This window comes from Macaca nemestrina, chromosome 15 (genome assembly GCF_043159975.1).
Source record: "Macaca nemestrina isolate mMacNem1 chromosome 15, mMacNem.hap1, whole genome shotgun sequence".
NCBI lineage: Eukaryota > Metazoa > Chordata > Mammalia > Primates > Cercopithecidae > Macaca > Macaca nemestrina.
The window spans coordinates 23,738,236-23,763,563 of NC_092139.1; the positions used below are offsets into that span (position 1 = coordinate 23,738,236).

The 25,328-nt window shown below is 38.9% G+C and overlaps 1 protein-coding gene and 1 long non-coding RNA gene across 2 annotated transcripts in view; one reads left to right on the forward strand and one right to left on the reverse strand.

Moving 5' to 3' along the window:
- The window catches only part of LOC105496356 (DNA topoisomerase I), a 95,458-nt gene that overhangs the window by 53,961 nt on the left and 16,169 nt on the right, over positions 1-25,328 (reverse strand). Inside the window, exon 3 of the mRNA XM_011766692.3 lies at positions 8,349-8,451. Coding sequence (XP_011764994.1) covers positions 8,349-8,451 — 103 coding nt within the window. The remainder of the gene's footprint in view (positions 1-8,348; positions 8,452-25,328) is intronic.
- On the forward strand, positions 11,374-12,202 carry LOC139358454 (uncharacterized). Its single transcript, XR_011613341.1, has 3 exons — positions 11,374-11,511; positions 11,794-11,925; positions 12,071-12,202. It is a non-coding gene; the product is annotated as an uncharacterized lncRNA (long non-coding RNA).

Sequence of the window (25,328 nt, forward strand, 5' to 3'; positions counted from 1 at the left end):
CATCTTTGAATGGCTAGCTCAAATGCTGTCTCCACCATGAAATCTTAAAAACAATGATGATGGCTCACTATAATAGGGATAAATATAATACTGAAAATATCAGGGCTCCAAATTGAATGCTATCAATAACTATAGAATTAGATTCAACTACCAGACTCAACAGCTCTAATTTATCTGCATGATATTATACTAGGCTTTGTGGTAATTATCATCATCACCATCATTATCTCAATTATTTAGTATGTTACAGTTCCCAAAGAGCTATCATGTGCATAAACACACTTGAAAGCTTGACAAAGCAGGTACTGTTATCAACTCCTGATCAAAATGGAAAACGAGACCCAGAGAAGTTAAGCAGCTTGGATCACAACACATAGCTTATAAACGACAGAACCTTGCCTCTTAACTTTTATCTTAGTATGCTATTCAATATATCATACTGACTCCCATGTGAATGGTAGTGGTACTGAGTTTCCTCATTTCTAAACTGTTCAATCTTCTCTGCCTACCTATGTAAGCTATCCATTTCCCCTAGACAGGCTGATATAGTGATGTGTAGACAAAGGGAGGGCTCTGGCAAACCACTCACACGGAAAGCAGCACACGTCTCTTTTAAATTTTATTAATTTCAGAAAAATCTCCCCTAATCTGAGAACTGGATGCTTAAATCAAGTGCATATTCCTAAAATTCTACACTTTCTCAATTACAGTTCAGGTAGGATTTGGAACTGAAAGGAAAGCAGAAGCCAAAAGCATCCTTATTCTCAGATGTTTCTCACACTGACAGTACAGAATAGCACTGCCAATATGGCTGGAAAAGTACTTCCCTTGCTATTTCACAGCAGTTTTCTGTCTTCCCTTGCTTTCCACAAATTTGTCACTCCAGTGTGAATGCCAGGTTTAAAATTGGCAAGAGATGCACAGAGTCAAAAACTAAGAGGAGGAATTTAATTTCACACGATTCTCTTATTTTCTAAAATCCGGCCCCCTCTCCCAAACTGCTTTTAATAATATTCTGTTTATATAAGAGATCTAGTATTAAAGATAAACAATGGATAAGAATGCAACCCTTTAAGAAAGGTAGCTTGTGAGATCCTACAAGCCAAGTAATTCCTTGGCATCTAGAAGAGTATTCCTTTTGAGATTATTTATGTATTTTTTAAAAGAGGGATGGCCATGATGGCTCATGCCTGTAACCCCAACACTATGGGATGCCAATGTGGGAGACCAGAAGTTCCAGACCAGCCTGGATAACATAGCAAGACTGCCATCTCTACTAAAAACAAAAAAGTTAATTAACCAAGCATGGTGGTGCATGCCTATTGTCCCAGCTATTCAAGAGGCTGAGGCAGGAGGACCCCTTGGGCCTAGGAAGGCTGCAGTGAGCTATAATCACACCACCGCACACCGGCCTAGGAGTCAATGAGACCCTGACTCCAAAAACAAAAGAAAAAGGACCTGAAGAGCAGAAAGAAGCAGTGTCAAGAGATAAGTGATGATTGATGAAATTATTTTTTAACTTTGGTGTGAACTGTTCTTGTGATGTTACAGGCCAGACAAGAGAAAGACAGAGATGAAGTTTTCATAGGTTCAGAATTTGATGAGATTAATACTTTCAGTGCCAAAGATTTTAGGGATTTGGGGACAAAGAGAGATAATGGCAGTGCCTGAGATGATCTGACATTTTTAAACCTGAGCTGCCTACCATACGCATACAAGTAAGGGGTGCTTATATTTAAACAGACAGTTTGGCTACAAAACTAAACTAACTCTTTTTACAGAGGGAGGTATTTTTCACTGGAAGGAATAATGTAGTGGGGACTCAGGATCCTTGGTCTCACATCCTCTTCTTTCTGCTACCACGTCAGTATGGTTGAGCATGTGACCTCAGACTCCTGTCCACACACACAAAGAGGAGACAAGATGAAATGATTCTTAATACCTGCTCCCCTGTTTTGCACCCTGCATGAGGACAATAAAGAGGAAACCAAATGGCATCCCCTGGGATGTGGATCCATAGCCCCATTCTGTTTCTGCAGAAAGGCTACTCTCCCACTCCAAGTCTTCAGTATTGCTACTGCACAGGAGAGTAAGATGCCTCCTGGGCTTGGGTCCTAAGTGTAGCCTGATGACAAATGATTGGTGCTAATATCTAGCAGAGAAGGGAGGGACACAGAAACACATTAGAAACACTTGTTTTCTCATAACAAATGGCCACAAAATTAGCTACAATTGATAAGCAAGGATTGGAATAAATGAAAGCATTTTGGAACAGAACATGCTACATCCTAATTATTCTGGGGTTCAGACGTGATTAAATAATCCCGAAGATTTCTTTAATCTGCTACAGAAGAAATCGAAGAAACCCTAAACTATTAAAAATATCAGAGATACTTTAAAAGGATCACAGTGTATATAAAATTTTACTGGAGGCTGGGTGCGCTGGCTCAAGCCTGTCATCCCAGCATTTTGGGAGGCCAAGGCAGGAGGATCATAAGGTCAGGAGTTCGAGACCAGCCTGACCAATATGGTGAAACCCCATCTCTAGTAAAAATACAAAAATTAGCTCAGTGTGGTGGTAGGCACCTGTAATCCCAGCTACTCGTGAGGCTGAGGCAAGAGAATTGCTTGAACCCAGGAGGTGGAGATTGCAGTGAGCCGAGATCACACCACTGCACTCCAGCCTGGGCAACACAGCGAGACTCCGTCTCAAAAAAAATTAAAAAATTAAATAAAATAATTTTACTGAAATATAACCAATATCCTTGCTTTGCTGCAAAGAGGTACTGTGCCAGTAGACATCAAAACAGGGAAGTACTTAAAAGTCTGCTTACAACAGATCATCTGATTAAACTTTAAAATTTACTCATGTGAATAAAGAGACCAAGGGCTAGATTTAGTCATGTCATATGTAAACAGAAACTCGGGCCAGGTTTTTCCAATAGCTCTTGGCAAAAAGGCTAGCATTTTTATAGGAATGAAGAAAATATTAAAAGGCACAAAAGTGGCTGGACGCAGTGGCTCACGCCTGTAATCCCAGCACTTTGCGAGGCTGAGGCAGGCAGATCATGAGGTTAGGAGATCCAGACCATCCTGGCTAAACGGTGAAATCCCATTTCTACTAAAAATATAAAAAATTAGGGAGGCGTGGTGGTGGGCACCTGTAGTCCCAGCTACTTGGGAGGCTGAGGCAGAAGAATGGTGTGAACCCAGGAGGTGGAGGTTGCATTGAGCCGAGATCATGTCACTGCACTCCAGCCTGGGCAACAGAGCGAGACTCTGTCTCAAGAAAAAAAAAAAGGGCACAAAAGTACATATAACAAATTATTGAATTTGCCTACAATATGATCTTGGAAAAGTATGCTTTTAAATAGATGTCAAAGTGTCATCTCTGCACATCTGTAGAGCAGTTCACAACTGAAGAGCTTCTGTATTTATTGACTCCCATGGTTCCCCTGTGAAGCATGTATCAAGATGAAGATGAAGAAACTGAGTTGAAGAAGGTTAGGTAACCTAGTCAAGATCACATGAGACCTAAATGGATGCACAAGGATGAGGATTTCTTCTACAAAAATCACATCCTTTTTTTTTTTTTTTTTTTAAGATTTTTGTAAAACAGGACAAGGCCAAACTTACATGTCTCAAAGCCCTTTATGTCACTTTTACTGTATCTTTCCTCCCAAAACAAAGTAGAATGTGTTAGAGAAGATAACTTTTCAAAAGCTTATGTTTTAAACATTAACCTCTTTCTTCTTAAAGTCTTTTGGAATTTCTTCTTACAGTCTAGTAAAATAAAAATCAACATTCTTCATCTGATCTGTAAGCAGGTCTCTCACATCCTCAGATGATACTGTTCATGGTCAAAGGTTATCTAATTTTTTTTTCACACTTCACATCAATTAGCACAGTATAAACATAGCAGGCAGCCACTGCTGGACATGATCTAGCAATTCTACTCCTAGGTATATACCCCCGAGAATGAAAGCAGAACTCAAATACGTATTTGAGGCCAAAGGGTATTTGTAGCCAAAGGGACACCCAAGTGTCCATCAACAGGTAGATTTTTAAAAATGTGGTAACAGGCATACAATGGAATACTATTCAGTCATAAAAAAGAATGAATTTCTGATATGCTACAATATGGATAAACCTTGAAAACATATTAAGGGAATACAAAACAGATGAAAAAAAGATAAATATTGTATTATTCTGCTTATATGAGGTACTCAGAATAGGCAAATTCATAAAGATAAAAAGTAGAAGGGAAAGAGAAAAAAAGACAAAGTAGAAAGATAATGAGATGGGGGAACAGAATGAAAAGTTATTATTTAGTGAATTCAGAAATTGTCTGGGATGATGAAAAGTTCTGGATATGAACAGTGGTGATACTTGTGTACTACTGTCAATATACTAAATGCTACTTTAAAATGGTAAATTTTGTTATGTTTACTTTACCACACACAATTGTGTGAAAAATGAGATAAGCCAAAGTGACTTCATAACTATCCTATAGAAGATTAAGAGTATGTGAGAAGAAAGAGAGAAGATGGAAACTAATGTACCCATAGATCATCCACTCATTAATTCAATAAATATAGACTAATAAGTGCCACCTATCTGCCAGGTATCATACTAAGCCTGAAGGATGCAAAATGAATACAAAAGGCTGGGTGTGGTGGCTCACACCTGTAATCTTAGCACTTTGGGAGGCCAAGGTGGGCGGATCACTTGAGGTCAGGAGTTTTGAGACCAGCCTGGCTAACATGGTGAAACCCCGTCGCTACTAAAAATACAAAACAGTTAGCTTCACTACTAAAAATACAAAAAAGTTAGCTGGATGTGGTAGCATGCATCTTAATCCCAGCTACTTGGGAGGCTGGGGTAGGAGAATCACTTGAACCTGGGAGCTGGAGATAGCAGTGAGCTGAGATGGCACTACTGCACTCCAGCCTGGGCAACAGAGAAAGACTCCATCTCAAAAACAAACAAACAAACAAACAAACAAAAACACCCCCCTCCAAAAATCAAAAAAAGATCCCAATTCTGCTTTCAGGGACTTTAGAGTACAGGAGTCCATACAGAAAAGTAAAGAGACAATTAAATATCATAGTTATTATTATGATAGGAATATATTCAAGGCACCAGAGAGCACACAAAAGCGGCATTTAATATGAGAAGATGGGTAGAAAGGATACCTGGAACAAGTCAAGTCTGAGCTGCAACTAAAAGAATGACAGCAAAAGGGCAACAGGGTTATTAAAGAACCATCAACAGCATGTTTTAAGGCTTAGTGGCATCAGAAAACATGTTATGTTTAAGGAACTGAAAATAAGTTCACAAGACTGAATATGGAATGCGAAATAAGGATAAAGAGCAAAACAGGTAGCAGAGAAAGACAGCCAAAAACTGTTAAGGAATGACTGTGCATTAGAAAGAGGTGAAAAGGGTGGCCAGAAAGATGGAGAGGCATGGAGGCATTAAAGCCAAGGGAAGATGGTTTAAGGAGGGTGGGGTACAAAGTATGATCTACTTTGGCACATTTCATGTGCACTTAAAAAAATGTATTCTAACAGCATGGTAATGGTACAAAAACACTAACACCATGGTAATGGTACAAAAACAGACACATAGATCAGATGGAACAGAACAGAGAACCCAGAAATAAAACCACACACTGATAGCAATCTAATCTTCAAGAAAGTCAACCAAAATAAGCAATGGGGAAAAGACTTCCTATTCAACAAATGATGCTGGGATAACTAGCTAGCCATATGCAGAAAACTGAAACTGCACCCCTTCCTTACACCACATACAAAAATAAATTCAAGATGGATTAAATACTTAAATATAAAACCTAAAACTATAAAAACCCTAGATGACAACCTAGGCAATACCATTCTGGACATAGGAATGAGCAAAGATTTCATAGCAAAGATGCCAAAAGCAATTGCAGCAAAAGCAAAAATTGACAAATGGGATCTAATTAAATCTATAAGGAACCTAAATGATTCAACAAGCAAAAAACAAGTAACCCTATTAAAAAAACAGGCAAAAGACATGAATAGACATTTCTCAAAAGATGACATACAAATGGCCAACAAATTTATGAACAAATTTATGAAAAAATGCTCCATGTCACTAATCATCAGAGAAATGCAAATCAAAACCACAATGAGATATCTCACACCAGCCATAATGGCTATTAAATATCAAAAAACAGCAGATGCTGGCAGGCTGCAGGAAAAAGGGAACACTTATACACTGTTGATGAGAATGTAAATTAGTCCAGCCACTAGGGAAAGCAGTTTGGAGATTTCCCAAAGAACTTAAAAACACAACTACCTTCCGATCCAGCAATCCCATTACTCGGTATGTATCCAAAAGAAAACAAATCATTTTACTAAAAAGACACATGCACTCACATGTTCACTGCAGCACTATTCTCAATAGCAAAGACATGGAATCAACCTAGGTGCCCAGCAATGATGGATTGGATAAAGAAAATGTTGTACGTATATACCACGGGATGCTATATGGTCACAAAAAAAGAACTGAATCATGTCCTTTGTAGCAACATGAATGCAACTGGAGGCTGTTATCCTGAGCAAATTAAGGCAAGAACAGAATACAAAATACCACATGGTCTCACTTACAAGCAGGAGCTAAACATCAGGTGCTCATGGACATAAAGATGGCAATAATAGACACTGGGGACTACTAGAGCAGGGAGGGCGGTTAAGGGTTGAAAAACTAACTGTTGGGTTCTATGCTCAGTACCTGGGTGACAGAATCATTTGTACCCAAACCTCAGCATCACAGCAATATACCCAGGTAACAAAGTTGCCTGTATGTACCCACTGAATCTAAAATAAACCCTGAAAAAAATTAAAATCTGAAAAGTAGACAGAAAAGAAAAAGAAAAGAAAAGAGAATATTCTAATATTGTTGGATGGGAAAAACCTATAAATGTCGATTAGATCAAGTTGGTTGATATTGTTCAAGTCTTCTATATCCTTAATTGTTTTCTATTTGGACTAAAAATTATTGAGAAAGAGGTGGTAAAACCGTAATTATGAATGTTTGTTTCTCTTTGCAGCTCTATCAGATTTGCTTCATGTATTTTGAGGCTGTGATGTTAGTGGATAAACATTTATAACTGTCATGTTCTCCTAATGGGTCCCTTTTTTATCATTATGCAATGAACTTCTTTATCCTTGGCAATATTCTTTGCTGTATGGTAGATGTTAACATGAGCTAGACAACTGTAAACTAGAAAAGATGCAGAGTAGATTCAACTACTGAGATTAAATTTACCAGAATAATGAAAATGGAAACTAGATGATCAAGTGATAAGAAATGAGTGAGGGACAGGGAAAAAAGGCCACAGGCATGACACATGATTCCCAAAGAAATGTCCCCAATCGAGAAAATTAAATCTGGTTATTTTAATAATTCGCAAAAAAGAACAGACTTGGAAAGCAATTCTCACTTTAACTTGTCTACAGACAATAACACAAGTTAATAAAGAAGTTCTAAGGAACTCTAGGATGAAGACACTTGTTCTAATGTGTAACAGATCTTTACATTCCCTAACCAAGCTCAGGCCACTATGGGAATGGGAATACCATACGGCTTTCTCACCAACAACTGTCTTCAAATCAGAATGGAAGTGCAAGTCCTCATTTTCAATAACTAGATTTAACCACTTGCCTCCTACACCAAAAAAAATGGGAGCAAAATGAACAAGAGAAAAATCTCCTTGAGGCTTGCATCCCAGAAGACAGCACTATTGAGTTTCATTCATATTGATGATTGTAGGCTTTTGTGGGAGCCAAACTCCTCTGATAACACGATGAAAGCTAGGAATAGCCTCTCCAAGAAATCTCATATACTCAACCATTTGCATATAATTTCAGGGGCTAACAGACCATGGAAGCCCAAGTTAAGAATTTTTAATGTAAACTCTTTAAAATATAGAAAGAAGAAGGAAAAAATCAGGTCTCCAATCCAGTTACCTTTTATCAAGGCAAGCTTGCTACAGACTTGATTAAATGCCATCATGTGTCACAACGAATCCTTACCTATCTTAGTGAACAACTGTATTTTTAACAAGGTATATATTAAAAGAAAATCAAACATACTTGCTTTCTACATCTTGATCTGAACAATGGCATCCCATTTAAGGCCTTGAAATCAGGGCCATCCTCTTAGCAACTCTAGGATCAAATGCAGTTTCTACTTACTTTGCTATCTTTACCGGTAGCTCAAGTTAAGACCTATTCTAGGTAAGCCAAGCAATGGCCAACCTACTGCTGAATGATGAGGGACTTGCTTGATTCCACCCTTACCTGTTGCTATGCTTGGACTTTTCCCGGTCCTTTTCCTTGTCCTTCTTGTGTTCTTTGTGCCGGTGTTCTCGATCTTTGTGTTTATCTTTGTGTTTATGAGAATCTGCAACCATAAGAGATGAGTCAGTTAACAGGAGTCATGAACTATCTTCTGTATGCCTACCCTGACAAGATGGTTAAGAAGTACAATGACAGGATTCAAATGGCATGGTAGGTGTAATAGCACATGCCACCGAAAAAAAAAGCTTTCACAAAGAAGCCTAGACAAAGCGTCCCATTAGCCTACTTCTACAATCAAGACATGTTACTAATATGGGGAGGATGAGGAAATGAGAGCCAATTATTCTGTGAAAAGAAGCCACAGTTTGGCGTTTTTCTCCCTAGACATAATACTATTAAGCCTGACCTATAAATGATAACAAAGGAATAGCTATTGAACACTGATTCTAAAGATCAGATGTTACAACTTCTGAAAAATCGAAACTTCAAGAGATATGTTTTTAAATAAATGTTAATAAGGTATAATTTCGAAACAATAAAATACAGTCAGCCCTCCATATGCACAGGTTGAGCACCGTAGATTCAACCATTTGCAGACTGAAAATATTCAGGGAAAAATAAAAAGAGTAAAAACAATACAACCAAAAAATACAAATCCCCCCACAATATAACAACTATTTATATAGTTACACTGTATTAGGTAATCTAAGTAATATGGTGATGAGTTAAAGCATATAGGATTGTGTAAGTTATATGTAAATAATGTGCCATTTTATATACAAAAAACTTGAACATCTGCAAATTTTGATATACTAGGGGTAGGGGGTGGGGTGGTTCTGGAACCAATCCCCTACAAATATTAAGAAACAACTGTAATAATAAACATTTCAAAGACACCCACAGGTGCAATCCCCACTACAATAAAGATTTAGAACAAGTCCATCACCTCAGAAAGTTTTCCTTGTGCTCCTACCCAGTTATTTCCCATCTTCCACCCCTTGCCCAAAGGAAGCACTGATCTGATCATGCTATAGATCAGATTTGTCTAGATTTCTAGATTTCATATAAGTAACATCATATAGGATTTATTCTTTTAGTGTCTGATTTCTTTCTCTCAGCATAACATTTGTGACATTCATCCATGTTGTTGGATATATCAGTTGTTGGTTCCATTTTATTGCTGAGTGGTGTTACATTGTACAGATATACTGTAACCTACCCATTCACCTGCTGGACAATTTAGTTGTTTCCAGGCATTGGTTATTATTTATCTGCTACAAACATTCATATACAAGTATTTTTGTAGACATGTTTTCATTTCTCTTGGGTACATACTTAGGAGAAAAGTTACTGGGTAATATAAAAAAAAGTATGTATAACTTTATAGGAAATTGCCAAATTGTACCATTGTATTTCTCCATCAAAAATTCATTAGTGTTCCAATTACTACAAATTTTCACCAATATCTGACATCAGTCTTTAATTTTAGCCATTCTAGCAGGTGTGGAGTGGTATCTCACTGTGGTTTCAATTCACATATTTCTGATGATTATATGATGTGTAATGACAAGCACCTTTTCATGTGCTTATTGGCCACTCATATACCTTCTTTGGTGAAGTATCTGCTCAAACCTTTCTTAGTCTTCTTATTACCGAGTTGTAAGAGCTCTTTATACATTCTGGATTATCAATTTTTTGCTAGCTATATGAACTGTGAATATTTTCTCCCCATGATTTTCTTGTCTTTATTTCTTAATGGTATCTTTCAAAGAACAAAAGTTTTATATTTTAATCAAGTCCACTTCATCAATTTTCCCTTTTAGGGTCTGTATGTTTTGTACCCCAAGATATCTTTGCCTACTCAAGGGCCACACAGATTTTCTCCCTCTCTTTTGGGGTGAAAGGCAGGGAAAGAGTCTCATTTTCTTATATCACAATGTTACACAGGCTCCTCTCAAACTCTTGGACTCAAGCAATCCTCCTGCCACAGCCTTTGGAATGGCTGGGATTACAAGGGCATACCACCACTTACTTTCTCTCTCTCTCTCTCTCTCTCTCTCTCAAGGGCATACCACCACTTTCTTTCTCTCTCTCTCTTTCTCTCTCTCTCTCTTTCTTTCTTTATTTTCTAGCAGTTTTACAGAGGTAAGGGCCAGTGTTCATTTTTTCCTAAATTAATAAAGATGTCAAGTTGTCCTAACACTGTTTTTTTTTTTTAACTTTTAAGTTCAGGGGTACATGTGCAGGTTTGTTATACAGGTAAACTTGTGTCATGGGGGTTTGTTGTACAGATGATTTCATCACCCAGGAATTAAGCCTAGTACCCACAAATTATGTTTCCTGATTCTCTCCCTCCTCTCTCCCTCCACCCTCCAAAAGGCCCCTGTATCTGCTGTTCCCCTATATGTGTCCATGTCTTCTCACAATTTAGCTCCCACTTATAAGTGAGAACATGCAATATTTGGTTTTCTGTTCCTCTGTTACGTTTGCTAAGGGTAATGGCCTCTAGTTCCATCCATGTTCCTGCAAAGGACACAATCTCGTTCTTCTTATGGCTGCAGAGTATTCTGCGGTGTACATGTGCCACATTCTTTTTTTATCCGGTCTACCATTATTAATGAACATTTAGGTTGATTCCATGTCGTTGTTACCGTGAATAGTCTAGCATCATTTTTTAAAAGATGGCCCTTTCCCCATTAAATTGTCTTGGACTTTTTGAGCTGTCATATAATTATAGGTCTATTTCCAGACCCTCTATTCTAACCTTACACAAACACACACTATCTTGACTATAAGACAGTTTGGTACTCGGCTTTTCAAGAGGTATAGCCTAATTCCCCTCCCCTGAGTGTGGGCTGGACACTGTGACTCACTCCTAACAAATAGGATGAAGTGGAAATGTGAGGGGGCAACTTCTGACTCTAGGCCATAAAAGGCATTATTAGATCTTCCTTCCTGCTCTCTCCTTGCTCTTGGGGAGGCCACTGACACACTGTCATGTACTCACTCAGAAGCTCTCTGGAAAGGCCCATGTAGTAAGAAACTGAAGCTTCCTGCCAATTAGCCACGTGAATGAGCCATCTTGGAAGTGGACCTTCTAGCCCAAATTAAGTTTTCAAATGACTGCAGCCCTGGCTGACATACTGACTGCAATCTACAGATGGTAAGCCAAAGCCACCCAGATAAACTACTTCTGGATTCCTGATTCACAGGAACTACATGAGAAAATAAGTGTCTGCTGTTTTAAGCTATTGTATTTTGAGGCAACATGCTTTATAGCAATCAATTAATAATGTATAGGCAATGTGTCTTCATCCCTTGAGTGGCTCACAGCGAAAGAAGCCACATGTGTCATAATCTGCTGAGCATCTATTTTGTGCCAGGCCCTGGGGAAAAGAAATCTGCATGACTGTAGTACTAACTGTAAGAAATTCCCATCCTACAGATGGGAACAACAAAATCATATGGTGTCAGAAGCAGGATTTGAACTCAATCTTCATGCAGCATACAGAACCCTTCAGCTTCTTCTAAAAACCTCGAGTCTATAATTTTAAAATGCTAACTTGATTCACACAAGGTTAGTGGCCCCTGTTTACTTGACAGCAATATCCCATTACTTCTGCCTCAAACCAAACACTTATGGCTAAAATCATAATAATGACAATACATGTAATAGCACTACAATCTGGAATAAAGCACGTGTCATTTAATTTTGTTTGCAGCCCAGATTCAATAAACAAGCCTCAGAACATCAAGATCTGCTAATACAGCCCTAGGGTATGGCAAGGACATCACATTAAAAAAAACAACAACTACTACTACTCTGTGTATAATTCAACAAATGCATAAATATATATGAAGACTGGAATATAGACATCAAAATATTAAAAGCAGTAATCTTAGGGTAGTCAATTTATGAGTAACTTGAGTTTTTGTGCACATACTTCATCTTGTTTTCTAGTTTTTCCCCACAATAAATTACTTCTATAGTAAAAAATGGACGAAGCTTTAAACATTTATTTTGACGAATACTAGTGTACATAGGAAAATTTGCTTAAATCACTAAAAAGCTCTAAACTTAAAAAAGAAATTAAGAAAACGATAAATTGAAATTAATTCCAGGCAGGTTTCAGATAACAGTCTGCCAATAACATTTTTTTTGGAGACAGAGTCTCACTCTGTCACCCAGGCCAGAGTCCAGTGGTGCGATCTCAGTTCACTGCAACCTCAGCCTCCTGGGTTCAAGCAATTCTCCTGCCTCAGCCCCCCCAAGTAGCTGAGACTACAGGTGCACGCCGCCACACCCCGCTAATTATTTGTATTTTAGTAGAGATGGGGTTTCACTGTGTTGCCCAGGTTGGTCTCGAACTCCTGAGCTCAGGCAATCCATCCGCTTCAGCCTCCCAAAGTCCGGTGCTGGGATCACAGGCGTGAGCCACCGCGCCCAGCTACATTCTTTTTTTTAATGCACAAAATTTCAAAATTGATTTTAAGCCAAGTCCCCAAGTTTTTTAAAGCAACTGCTGTCTAAAAATGCAAATCAAAAATGTCTTGTGAGAAACTCGGGGCTGTGGCTCATTAATCTCACTGACACAAATAAGACCTACGTCACAGCTCTGAACCCCAAGTATTCCTATCTTAAAGGAATGGCTGACCACGGTGGCTCATGTTTGCAATCTCAACACTTTGGGAGGCCAAGGTGGGAGGCTTACTTGAGGTCAGGAGTTTGAGACCAGCCTGAGCAACATAGCAAGACCTCGTCTCTACAAAAACTTTTATAAAAATTAGTTGGGCATCTTGGTGCACCTGTAACACTGGCTGCTCCAAGGGTGAGGTGGGAAGACTGCTTGGGCACAGGAGTTAAAGGATGGAGCTATATGATTACACAACTGCACTCCACTTGGGCTACAGAGCAAGACCCTCTCTCTAACATGCAAATAAAAATTACTACATGTGCTATGTGTGCTGTGAAAGGCGTGTCAAAAAAAGTATATTACATGACAACTTCTTCAAATATTATATTGAATTATATAAATTTACTCTGTAAATTTGTAATTTCTGAGTAAATATAAATTTTTATCACTGCTGAGAAATGATAGGGAGGCAAACTGAGGTCAGTACAAAAGAACTAACCACTAAAAGAATGGGATGCCTTCTGAATGCCAAAAGCATTTAAACAAACTAAATAACCAACTGACAGCAAAACTGTAGAGATAATCTGCAGTAGGTAAATTGACAGATTAGAGACTCTCTAATGATAAATACTGAAGTACTTCCATGTAAATGATACCTGGAATTTGCTTATAATACTCTCTGGGGTGGGGTGGGGGGATGTGACCAAGAGATATGGGGATAGACAAAATTCGACTAGCAAAAGGTTGATAATTATTGAAGCTGAGTGACAGATAAATGGGAGTTCATTATATTTCTCTATATGTATGCTTGAAACATTTCATAAGGAAAAGTTAAACATTATCTTTAAGCTTCTTCCTTTCCAACCCTTCATTTTTGTGTTATTATATGAGGGTATGGCAAGAAGACTGGCCTAGTTCCAAGAGAGGGTTTGTGTTAAAGAACAGTAAGAGATAAAAGTAAAAGCAAAATAACTAGCTAGAGGTTTCTGAAGCAATCTACAAAAAAAATGATAGCAAAGGAACTGAGAGGGAAGGAAAAAATGTAAAAGCACATTTGGGAAAATGGAAGTAGACCCCAGTTCCAGGAACTCACTACTATGTGTAATAAATGCAGTGTAATAAAGAGTCAGAGAAAGTCTTTATGTCCAGGTGACTGGGGGAAGAAGAGGCCTTGGCAAAAACAAGAAACTTGTGCATAATAAAGATGGTGAAAAAGAAAAGACTGGAGAAATGATGGACCAATCTGAGCCATATTGTATCTAAGGTAACAGTGGGACATCTGACTAAAGATGTTGTTCAGAAGAGATGCCAATAATTGAAAAAGTAATGCCAATAAGGGCACACAGAGATCTACATCCCTTGTGGTGAAAAATATGTGTTTGGAGAGAACATACTGTGGCCTTGAAGATTACTTTCAGCACATACCTTTTCCCCTTAACTGGAATTCATCTACTAGTGTTATTTAAAATGTTTTAGAGGAAGGACCCTGCCACTTCAAGCACCTGTTAAGTGCAAAAAGAAATGTGTTGAACTTAACTGACAGATAAGATATGAAAGATAAAAACCAGTGCATATTAAATCATCAGAAAACCTAATTCACTGTGAATTCAGGCCAACTAATGCTTTCTAATAACAAATATTTTAATTCCTAGTGAAAATTCTAGATGAAGACATGGAAGCCCCCTGAAATAAAGCAGTCCAGAGAAAACAGAAGACTTAAGGCAACTAACTCCTTTCACTGCAATTTAACTGGAGTTACTCCCTAAGAACAGATAAGTTAAACAGATAGGACAGGAATCAACATCTTTTGCTATTGTTACCTAACATATTCCCTGGGGTTTAAAAAGTTTTTAAGTAAAGAAGCTTCCAATTAACAAAAGGAAAGTGTCTCTGTCTTTTCCCACGGTAGGAATAGGTGTTGGGTACCATTACCCAGGAGTTGAGGGTTAATATGTAAAAAAAAAGAAAAAAAAATCCTTTTGCTACCATTTCAGAAATATATTCTGAAGGCTAATTCAATTTAAAACCAAATATATTCAAGTCCAAAGCATCCTGCTAAAGACTCACCAGACAAGGACTCGGCCCTCAAGCAGTTTACAATCCATTAAGGTAATTAAGATATAATCTTAAGTAGCTGGCTGCCCAAGGCACACAAGAGAAAAAGGCATTAATATGGGTGCTAGCACCACGCTAGGGTGCTTACAAACACTATCTCAACTAAAGTTTCTTTCCACTCTTATGATAGAGTAATAGTACCAGTTCACAAAAGATAATAATACGTATCTAGGTATGTGTATTAGTCCATTCTCGCGCTGCTAATAAAGACATACCCAAGACTGGTTAATTTATAAAGAGGTTTAATTGACTTACAGTTCCGCAGGGCTGGGAAGGCCTCAGGAAACTTACAATCATGGTGGAAGGGAAAGCAAACCTGTCCTTCTTCAAATGGTGGCAGCAAGGAGAAGTGTGGAGCAAAGTGGGGTGGGCGGAGGGTGGGGAAGCCCCTTATAAAACCATCAGACCTCATGAGAACTCACTATCACAAGAACAGCATGGAGGTAACCGTCCGGGTGACTCAATTACCTCCCACTGGGTCCCTCCCACAACACATGAAGATTACGGGAGCTACAATTCAACATGAGATTTGGGTGGGGACACAGCCAAACCATATCAGTATCCTTTACTAAATGTATATTCTGTGCAAGGCAGTATTACATATATCACCTAACTTTCACAACTCTGGTGGTAACGATTTCCTCAAATCTAAGATACTGTTGCCTCATTTTAACATCTCTGATGAATAAGGTGCATCTAGTTGGTATAACCCCCATGAAGGAAGAATTTGGCAAAATCAAACAAACTCACACACTCTCCCTCTTTAAACCCAGCAATCCCATGCCTAACAATTTAGCCTGAAAAAAACACTCCAAGGTGTATCTAGAGAAATAAGTGCATGATGACAAAGTTAAGAGGCAGTACTTTTAATAAATGACAGGGAAACAAAGGAGGCAGAATGTAGAATGGTAGATCAAGGGAATACCAAAAGGGTTCAGGAAAAATGTTTTAGGAAACATTTGAAACCCAAAATTTCGAATGTCAATTAACATTAAAGTAACAGTTTCTATTGCATCTTGATGCTCCTGTATTTAGAAACTATACAAACTTTTTATAAAGGTAATAGACATTTTCCAAATGAAGCATGTGGGTACCATTACTTCCACATCTCTTACATGATAGCAAGATTTTCTATTTTTCTGCCCTGCTGCTATTTTTCAGTAAGCGCAGAAAGGCAGTAAGATTACTTAATTTATGGGCATTTTGGGGGAAAAAAGTCGTAAGAGTAAAAATACTGAATCTAGGTTAACTGCCTCCTTGTTTCAAAGTGAAGAGTAATATAATCAGATAAAACAGCCTGGTTCCACCAGAGAACAAGATGAAATAAAGACCCTGGATCCAAGAGTGGCAGTTAGGAGTTAACATAGGCTTTCTGGAGGATGCAGTTTGAGCCAAATCTTACTGAAAGCTAAGAGGGAGTTAGCAAGACAAAGGAAGGTGAAAGGGCATTCTTGGCGGATGTGCTACACTGCAGCAAGAAATGAGCCGCGACAGCCAGCTATTACTATCATTGCTGAAAAATCCATCCTCTCCTGAATGAGCAAAATTAAGAGACATACTTCTCCCAGCTAGGAAATGGGAGAGTTGACTGTTTTCAGGAGCATATTAAAAAATAAAATCCCAGAGTTATGTTTATCTCCCTAAAGTCATGTGTCCAAAGCAGAATTTTGTTGTTGCTGTTGTTGTTTGTTTAGACAAAGCCTCACTCTGTTGTCCAGGCTGGAGTGCAGTGGTGCAATCTCAGCTCACTGCAACCTCCGCCTCCCAGGTTCAAGCGATTCTCCCGTCTCAGACTCCCAAGTAGCTGGGATTATGGGTGCGTATCACCATGTCGAGCTAATTTTTGTATTTTTGTAGAGATGGAGTTTCACCATGTTTACCAGGCTGGTCTCGAACTTCTGACCTCAAGTGATCCACCCGCCTTGGCCTCCCAAAGTGCTGGGATTACAGGCGTCAGCCACAGTACCTGGTCCTTTTTTCTTTTAAAAAAGTTATAGATATACTCCTACTTTTTGTAACTCTAGAGTCCTAGTTCTCTGCTTAGATAGAAAGGAAACAAAATATACAGGAATAAGAAACTCAGTATCAAATGAATCCAACAAAATTTGATCCAACTGTTAAAAAATTTCTGAAAGCTGGCCTAAACCCAAAATGACAATGAAGCTGCAGATATGGAAACCAAGTAGAAGGTCAACCCCAAGTGGCCAAATCAATGTCACATCAGGCATATATAAGATAAAAAGTTCATTCTCCATAGGGAAACCAGACAAATACACAAATTACATGAGGGGAAGAAATAACCAAGTCTGTAAAATACTTTGTTAAACATGTTCAAACATGATGAGCACAAAAGACCATGACCAAACCCTAATGTGACAGAGGCATTGCAGAGCAGCCTCTGCTGGAGAAAGCAGACTAGTTCAACAGTGAAAAATATCTTATTCAAAATCCTTGTTCTATCACTCAGTATATGACCTTGGGTAAAAGTCACTTAATTACTAGATCTATGACACAGTAGCATAAATCAGTGGTAAAGAGCTTCAAATCTCTGTTCCTCAGGTACTACATACCCATGACCTTAGTAAATTTGCTTATCTTACAGATGAAGAAACTTAGGCTCAGAAAATTTCAGTGATTTTAAAGAATTTTATTTTGAAAGTCAATCAATATTTGTGTATAGTTGTAACAGAATTCCTGGCTAATCTCCAAGAAATTATAAACATGTTAACAACTGTCAAGGCAGTACAACCATTCCTAAACCTTCTCCTTAATTTACATAGAACTGAAGTCAGCCTACTCAATCATTTGATACAACTTAGCTCAGGTTGTATATGTGCATTTGAGGCAGCAACCATACCCATTCACAATGCCCACCCGGCCAGTAACTGGGTCAGACAGCAGACAGATATGCTGTCTGATTTTCTTTCCTATACTAAGATCCAGGAAAGAAAAGCACATATGAAAAAGGAAGTAAACTTTGGTCTACTCTAACAACCCTGTACCTGGAAGCCTAAAGAACTTACAGGTTTTAAGGAAGGCACTGTTAACGCCATAGCATTCCCCATGCAGAAGCACATTTGCCTGTTTAGCTGTGGTCAGTAGGTGGCTAACAGTGTTGCCTATCTTATTCTACCTGGAGTCTCTAAACTCAATCCAAGCAAAAACATTTACCTCTTCTTAAGGGAGAAAAGGATAAGTCATCAGCACAGAATACTGATTGTTTTATCAACTATTCCATGATCTTAAAGCTTTTAGGGTAATCAGATCAGGGCAGGAAAGAAGAGTCCTCTGCTGCCTTATAAGCAAAGGCAGAAAGTTTTCTGATATAAAGGAGACTCTTTGCCATGTTTTGAGCCAGTCCCCTTTACACCGTCTTTTGATGATAGATTTGAGACTCAGGGCAGCTGTATAATATGATGGGCTCCTCCTTCAAAGATAATCATCAAATCAAGTGTGTGGGGGATGGAGGTGGGGCACAGTTACACAATCAATATCTTCTGCAAAAAGACACTCACAATACAACTTCTGTCAAAGATAATCTCTGCTCTTCTCTGACATACATATATACAGCTAGCGCACAAGGAAAGTGAACACTAGAACCATTTGAGTGAACATAATGGGTGAATAAATTATTTAAAGAAAATATCACCTCATCATTAAAACTTATATACTGGGATAAACCCTTACATCTTCTACTTCTTGACTTTCAAACCCATATCACATCCCCAAAAGCAGGAGTTTTAACAAAATCAACATTCTCTTTAACACTCTATACCTAGTATGTTCTAATACTTTTAAAAGAAGACTGCTTCTGTCTAGGATAGATAACAAGCTGGTCTTGAGTGATAAAAGACTGGCATCCGGGAGTGCGGTAAATATCAAGGGTGTGTCAATCTCCCAGGAACTTAATGCAAAACTAAAGGCAGTGAAAAAGCCTGAAAACTTGTCATCATTAAAAGGGGAATGGTTAAGGAGTAAAAACAAGTATCCCCCAACTGTTAGGGGAGAGGGAAGGGCACATTTCTTTACTCCTCAAATTCAGACTATACCAATGTCGGTCCAGTTTCAATCCAGGACACCCTGTCTGTGATCCATCTTAATGGTGGCTGGTTTCAATATGTAGCCTACAGAAGAGTCCTTATCACTACTTTACAGCAATTCTCAAGGAGAACATTTCCAAAATTCCAGGGCATAGTTAATAGCCTTTCAAAGTAAGCAGGACAGAGACTGTTTCTGGCTAAAGGCCCAAAGAGCTCTGGAATTTAAAAGGAAAGAAAACTGCTGGGAGGATTCAGTTCTAAAGAAACCCTTAAAAAACTGAAGAATGGGGGTTTTGAGCAATGGCTCATGCGTGTAACCCCAGCACTTTGGGAGGCCGAGGCAGGTGGATCACCTGGGGTCAGGAGTTCAAGACCAGCCTGACCAACATGGTGAAACCCCATCTCTACTAAAAATACAAAAATTAGCTGGGCATGGTGATGTACACCTGTAATCCCAGCTACTTGGGAGGCTGAGGCAGGAGAATCACTTGAACCCGGAGGCGGAGGTTGCAGTGAGCCAAGATCGCACCATTGCACTCCAGCCTAAGCAACAAGAGTGAAACTCCGCCTCAACACAAAACAACAGCAACAAAAAAAAACCTAAAGAATGAGAGAAGAGACTAGTAACATTTCCAATTTTTAAAGTCCAAATGATCATTTATTCTCTCTAAATGTGTACTGCATATAAACAAGAATTTTTGTCATGGACTTGTTCATCTTGCAACTATGGGGTTCCCCCGTTAGGGACCTGGTATTGAAAGCTAACGAAACAAACAAACAAAAAATCTCCAGCTGAGAAGATGGCAGACAGAAGTATAAATAGTTCTTCTGTCCTTAAGGAAGTTGGGGTTCACAATATTCATTTGTTCAAGTATTTACTGAGTGCCAGTTTAGTGTTGAAATACAACTCAGCCACAAAACCGAGTCCCTGCCCTCATCAAGTTTCATAATAAGCATAATACCCACCTGACCCCATCCCAACAGTAGTAGCTGTTGACTAACTTTGAAAAGGGAGGGGGAAAAGGGTCCCCCTAACTGCCCAAGTTTCACTGGACTTGCCTCCATGAAGTTCCAGAATCAGCCTCTAGTGTTATAGTTGGAAAAGACCCTCAAAAGAAGTTACGAAGACCAAGTTCAAGATAGGGTCAAACTGAATTAAATGAAAGTTGTCAATTATTTTGCAAAGTGTGGTCTTTCTCTTCAATATTCAAAACTTGGGGAAATACCATCGGAAACTTAGAAGTGCATTGTATTAAAAGACTGAGTTGCTCAAAGACCCAATTTTGTTATCAACTCTGCAACACAACTTCAAATTTCTAAAACCTGTCACTACAATTTCCAAAGTGCCCATGTGTTCAGAAGAAATGCCACAAACTGACTTAAAAACACTTCCAGAATTAGGTTCTTAAACATCAGCAGCTGTGTGAGATTAGTGGTCAGCTATTATCCTTAAAGGCTTTGCCATGGAAAAGACACACAAGAAGGAGCCTATTGGTCTACTTTAGGCCTCAAACTGACACACACAAAAAAGGGTTAAATGGTCAGAGAATGTTTTCTCTTCCAGTCCACTTCCGCATTTAAATTTCTTTTATGGCTTTACAACACCACAATTACCTTAATCTGTCTCTCCACAACCCCTTCCTGTCTTATTTTACAACCTTCCCTCCCATCCCACTCCTTCCATTATGCTCCTTAAACTCAAGTTCATCTTCTTGTCTTCCTCTGGTTCTCATTTCCGGGACCAATTAATTATATTTAAAAATCAAAAAAGATAATTCAGACTTCAATGATAGGACGGCCAAACTGTCTTTCAGAGAAGTATGTTACTTGATCTACAAGAAGGTCTTCTGATCTGGAGATTCTGGGTGCAATCAGAGCCAGAACCGACTGTTCATTGTTTTATTATTATGCCGAAAACTAAATGACAGATTTACAAGTCAATTTCACTTTCTAATAGCAAGAAGACATGCTTAGAGCAACTCCTTTAATGCAATGTCCTGGTGGGGTTTTAGATAACTTATTTCTCAGCTTTGGGTCTGTTTTCTGATCTGTAAAATGACCTCTATTGACCCCTTACATGTCTGGTCACAAGAATTCTATGAATTTTTAAAATTGTCTTGGCCCATGTGGGTTTAGGTAAAAGGAAAATTTTAAATGCTTGAGGGCAGTGGTTCTCAAATATTCCTGTGTATGAGCCCTGGTACTTGGACTCATCCTCAGATATTTTAACACAAGCTCTCCAGGTAACTACAATCCACTGTCCAGAACCATATTTTGAAGAAACCCTGTATTGTTATTTCTTATTCCTGAATCTTCTGAGCAACATTAATACCAAATATGAGCCACCTACAAAAATTGATGTGCTACTGATTTTATTTTCAGTTTCTATTTCAATTAGGTTTCTCTGTTCCTTTAAAAGGCAGGCATGCGCTGAGTCAGCCTCTGGGGAATTTTTTTTTTTTTTTTTTTTTTAATTTACAGCCTAGACTATTGAGTCTCTACAACTGAGGAAGAAAGAGGTTGTTTTCACCTGCTATTCTTCCAACCCCTATTTGAGAGGAAGGAGGAAAAGCTACTTAAGGGATGGCACAGCTACTCTAACTTAGATAATAAGGAGGGGGTTAGTCAAGCTCTTTAAAATAGAAGTTCTCTTTGTTGTCTTGACACTAGTGAGTGCAGTCATGCTTAGAGAGAGACAGGTAACTGAGTCCTGCCAGTGGGGCTCAGATGCCTTTGGGAGCTAGAGGTTATGTACCAAGAGTCCTGGCGAGCTTCCTGTGATACACACAAGCACACTCAATCAGGTCAGCAAACTTTTTCTGTGAAGGGCCAGGTACTAAATAGTTTAGACCTCGTAGCCCATTCAAGTTCCACTGCAAGTATTCAATTCTGCCACAGTAGCACAAAAACAGCCACAGATTACATGTAAATGAATAAGCATGGCCACATTCTAGTAAACTTTATTTATGGACACTGGAATTTGTATTTCACGTGATTTTCCTGTGTCGTGAAGTAATACTCTCCTCCTTTCAATTTTTTTCCTCCAACTACATTTTGAGAAATGTGTCATTAGGCAATTTTGTCATCATAGTGTGCTTACACAAACCTAGATGGTATAGCCTACTACCACTTAGGCTGTATGGTATAGCCTGTTGCTCCTAGGCTACAAACCTGTACAGCACGTTACAGTACTGTAGGAAACTGTAACACAGTGTTAAGTATTTGTGTATCTGAACGTATCTACAACATAGAAAAGGGGCAGTAAATATATCATCTTCTATCTTATGGGACCATCATTATATAAGTGGTCTATTGTTGACAGAAATCTTGTTATGTGGCACATGCCTAAATTTAAAAATACAAAAACCATTCTTAGTTCGTGGGCCACACAAAAGCAGGTGTAGTCTGCAGAACACTGAGTTAGTATTAACTAGAAAGTATCTGCAATGTCTCCTGTAGAAAGGTGTCTTACTCAAGCTCAGGGTCTAAATGAAGAATATCCTCCCTGATTTACCTACTCCTGTCTAACACACCTCAGCTTTCTGCTAACTTGTTCTCATCTCTCTTCTCGCCCTGCACACAGTCCATGAATGGCCAACCAACTTGACTTGAAAGTGGTTAAAATCTACCACTCTGCAAAACTAAGTAAGTCACATGATAACTCTGAAGCGAGGCCAATGACTGGCCCACTGCTAATTCTGCTTCTTAAGCAACAAGCTGGTTAAATTTGTTATTTATCCCCCTTGAAGTGGGAACAACATCATACTTGTTCACAAAATGCTAACCACCTCTGATGAAATTCCTTAGTAAATAAGCAGACTTCAGGGATCCTTATAAAATAAGGTTTCTAGTTAATCCTTATTTAACAAAAAGATCCTTTTTCTTGAATACTCAAATAGATTTTACTGATTTCTGGAATAACTGGGTCCAAGCACAAGCTGAACTGCTAAAAAATAAACTATCTAGGGGGCTTTGCTGCAAAGGCAAGCAAGCTTCCTTTAATAGGGAAAGAATTACATTAAAGTGCAGCAAAGCCTGCATTTAGTCTGTTAAGGACACATCATAAGTGAAGAGATGAGAGCCCCCAGTCTAATGGGTAATTCCACCACAGCCCAGAATTCTCAGGAGGCAACTAAGTTACCCCAGGCCCTCCTTTACCTTGTTTTGTGTCACAATTAGGAACTCAGGCTTTGGCATGAGGTAGGCCTAGATTAGCCCCCCTGCTCTGTGGTTTAGTTGTAACTATAAAGCCTTGAGCTAGTTACTTTACTTAAACCGTAAGCTTTAATTTCTTCAAAAGTAAACTGGCCCAGTTAACATTACTGGAAATAGTAATGGTAACTCCCTCAGGATTGATAAATGAAAGCTTAGAATTCTTAAGGTACTGCCTAGGGCATTAAAAATGTTCAGGCTGGGCGCAGTGGCTCACGCCTGTAATCCCAGCACTTTGGGAGGCCGAGGTGGGCGGATTACAAGGTCAGGAGATAGAGACCATCCTGGCTAACTCGTTGAAACCCCATCTCTACTAAAAATACAAAAAATTAGCCAGGCATGGTGGCGGGCGCCTGTAGTCCCAGCTACTTGGAGGCTGAGGCAGGAGAATGGGGTGAACCCGGGAGGCGGAGCTTGCAGTGAGCAGAGATTGTGCCACTGCACTTCAGCCTGGGTGACAGAGCGAGACTCCGTCTCAAAAAAAAAAAAAAAATTAAATAAATAAAAATGTTCAAATATCAGCTATTTATTTCATTCCTATTCATTTTCTCCTTGCATCCCCCCAAAACTGATCACAACTGGAAGCTAAACCTGGAGGAATCTGGATCTATTCCCAGTCTTTAAGCAATTTATCAAGTTGGTATCTAAGACTTTATATGACAGTGGTCATCATAGTGGTCAAAGCTACAATCCCATTTTGTTCCATCAGACTAATAATATATGTCTAGCTAACTGTGAGCCAGATTACTTATAAGATGCAGCCTACACTGATCATGAACATGCAAGTGAGAAGATAATCCCAGATAGAATACAGAGGCTGAGTTCTGATCTGCTTTTACTATAAGCAACACCTTGCATGAGTTAGCCTCTTGGGTGCTATTTGGTAGTCTACAATCTTTGCTTCTCTACTGCTTATAGTAGGCTATTGACTTATTACTGGTAACAATTTAACAAATAGAAATAAATTACCTTGTTATAGGCAACATGATAGAAAATTACAATTTCAAATGAAGTTGTGGGATAAAACCAACCATTTTAAATCCATAAAGGTGTATATAAACGTAAGTTCATCTGTTTTGTCAACTACACAATAGACATAACCTACCTCATAGGGTTGCTGAGACAAAATGAGAACTTACTTCATCCAAAGGACCTGAAATTTTCACCTGTTTAGCTCTAAGGGGTCAAATAAAACGGACAAATAAAACTGCCTGAGCTTCCAACTGCTTTGGTAAACACAACATTACTTACCCTCTTAGCATGTAAGCCCTCTTAGCATGTCAGTCAGGATAAAACAATGTAGACACACTGAAGGAAGGCTATTATTCAAACTAATAACACATCAAATTCACATGTGTCTTTGGATTTTTAAATTCCAAGAGCCCCAATCACTCATATTCCAAGTAGAATCTAAACCACAATCTCTTGGGTCTTATCTAAATTTTATCTACAGCTGTGCTGTCCAATATGGTAGCCACTAGCCACATGTGGCTAGTTTATATTTAAATTAAGTAAAATAAGTTATCCAGTCTCACTTGCCACATATCAAGGGGGCTCAAAAGCCTCATATGGGCCAGATGCAGTGGCTCACGCTTGTAATCCCAGCACTTTGGGAGGCTGAGGCAGGTGGATCACTAGAGGCCAGGAATTGACACAAACTTGGTCAACATGGCAAAATTCCGTCTCTGCTAAACACAAAAAAATTGGCTGAGTGTGGTGGCCCACGCCTGTAATTCCAGCTATCGGGAGGTGAGGGTCGAATCACTTGAGCCTGGGAGGCAGAAGTTGCAGTAAGCTGAAATCGCGTCACTGCACTCCTGCCTGAGTGACAGAGCAAGACTCTTGTCTCTCATGCACACATGTACACATACACATACATACACACACACACACACACACACACACACACACACACACACACAAAAAAAAAAAAAAAAAAAAAAAACCTCATATGGCTAACAGCTACCATACTGGACAGC